Source organism: Nematolebias whitei, chromosome 5 (assembly GCF_014905685.2).
Source record: "Nematolebias whitei isolate Nwh7 chromosome 5, NemWhi1, whole genome shotgun sequence".
Taxonomy (NCBI): Eukaryota; Metazoa; Chordata; class Actinopteri; order Cyprinodontiformes; family Rivulidae; genus Nematolebias; species Nematolebias whitei.
The window spans coordinates 23,060,903-23,062,322 of NC_056502.1; the positions used below are offsets into that span (position 1 = coordinate 23,060,903).

Sequence of the window (1,420 nt, forward strand, 5' to 3'; positions counted from 1 at the left end):
ATATATACATATATATAGTTATACCGTATATTTTTACTTAATGATCTGATAACTGATCATCATATTGATTTATTCTGTCTGACAGAAACCTGGCTAAAACATGAATATTTTGTTAGTATAAATGTTAAAAATGTTAAATGTCTGTTAAGTTATTGGCAAGAACCAATGCAGACATGTTCCTGTTTTTAGTTTTCTACATCGCCTTAAAATGTAGCTGTTTTTGCTACTTTGCCATCTTATTTTAATTTTTTTAAAAATCTGTATGCCTCTCTTTTATGATTGTCTATTGTTGTCACTGTTGTCATCACTCTTTGTTAACATCAGGTCTCTCTTGTAGATGAGACCTCGAGGCTCAATGGGATTAACCTGTCTAAATAGAGGTTGAATGAATAAATGAATCCACTCCACCTAATTATTTAAATTTTCATGCTTCTTAGAACAACTGGTCGAGGCGGAGGTGTAGCTTCTATTTTTCAGTCGGCACTATTGATTAATACAAAACCAATTATTAGTTACAACAGTTTTGAGTCACTATCTTTAAGTCTATCCCATCCTAAATGGAAATCGGAACGGCCACTCTCACTAGTTGTTATATATCGTCCACCAGGCTCCTATGCTCAGTTTTTGTCTGAATTTCAGAATTCTTAACTGACTTACTACTAAATATTGATAAAGTCATAATAATGGGTGATAGGTGTCAAACCCACTTACAAAATGCAGTCAAAATTAAAACCTTTTTCAAACTAATAGCCTGTTTCAGAATCTATATTAACTGAAGTTAGATACCCAACATCTTTTCTTGGTCACAGGTTCCTCAACAAGAGTTTGATTGGTCTTATTGGAAGTCCTATGTTACACTTTTGACATCATAATTAAAGATTACTGAAAAAAATTAAAGTGATAAATGTATTTTACATTTAAAATAACATCCTGAAGGCCAGATAAGATGTTAACGAGGGTCACATTTGGCCCCCGGGCCTTCAGTTTGACACATATGATGTAGATGTTGAAAGATAGAGATAGCCTTTAAAAATGTAATACCAAGAATCATCATTTAAGCCAGAGAACCCAGAGAAAACCCATGAAAGCACAGAGAGAACATGCAAACTCCACCCAGAAAGGCCCCCTGGCCAATCTGACAACCTTAGCTGAGAGTCAACAGCTCCACCAACTGAGCCACCGTACTGGCCCTGCTGATGGTTTCTTCCTGTGAAAAGGTGTCACTCCTCTGCCACCAGTGAACCTGATGAGAGATTGTGATGAAGTGGAGATCTGATGCAATCTGCTAGCTACCATAATTCATAACTTTTACTGACTGATATTGTATATTGCTTCACTAAGTGGGTTGAGATTACTTTTGTTGTGAATTGGTGCTATATATACTGTAAGTATACTGTATATATATATATATATATATATA

General features: G+C 35.0%; 1 protein-coding gene across 1 annotated transcript in view; it reads right to left on the reverse strand.

The window, feature by feature from the left end:
* Positions 1–1,220: 1,220 nt before the first annotated feature.
* Positions 1,221–1,420, reverse strand: part of LOC119410315 (C3a anaphylatoxin chemotactic receptor-like) — a 19,421-nt gene continuing 19,221 nt past the window's right edge. Inside the window, exon 6 of the mRNA XM_037677227.1 lies at positions 1,221–1,243. Coding sequence (XP_037533155.1) covers positions 1,221–1,243 — 23 coding nt within the window. The remainder of the gene's footprint in view (positions 1,244–1,420) is intronic.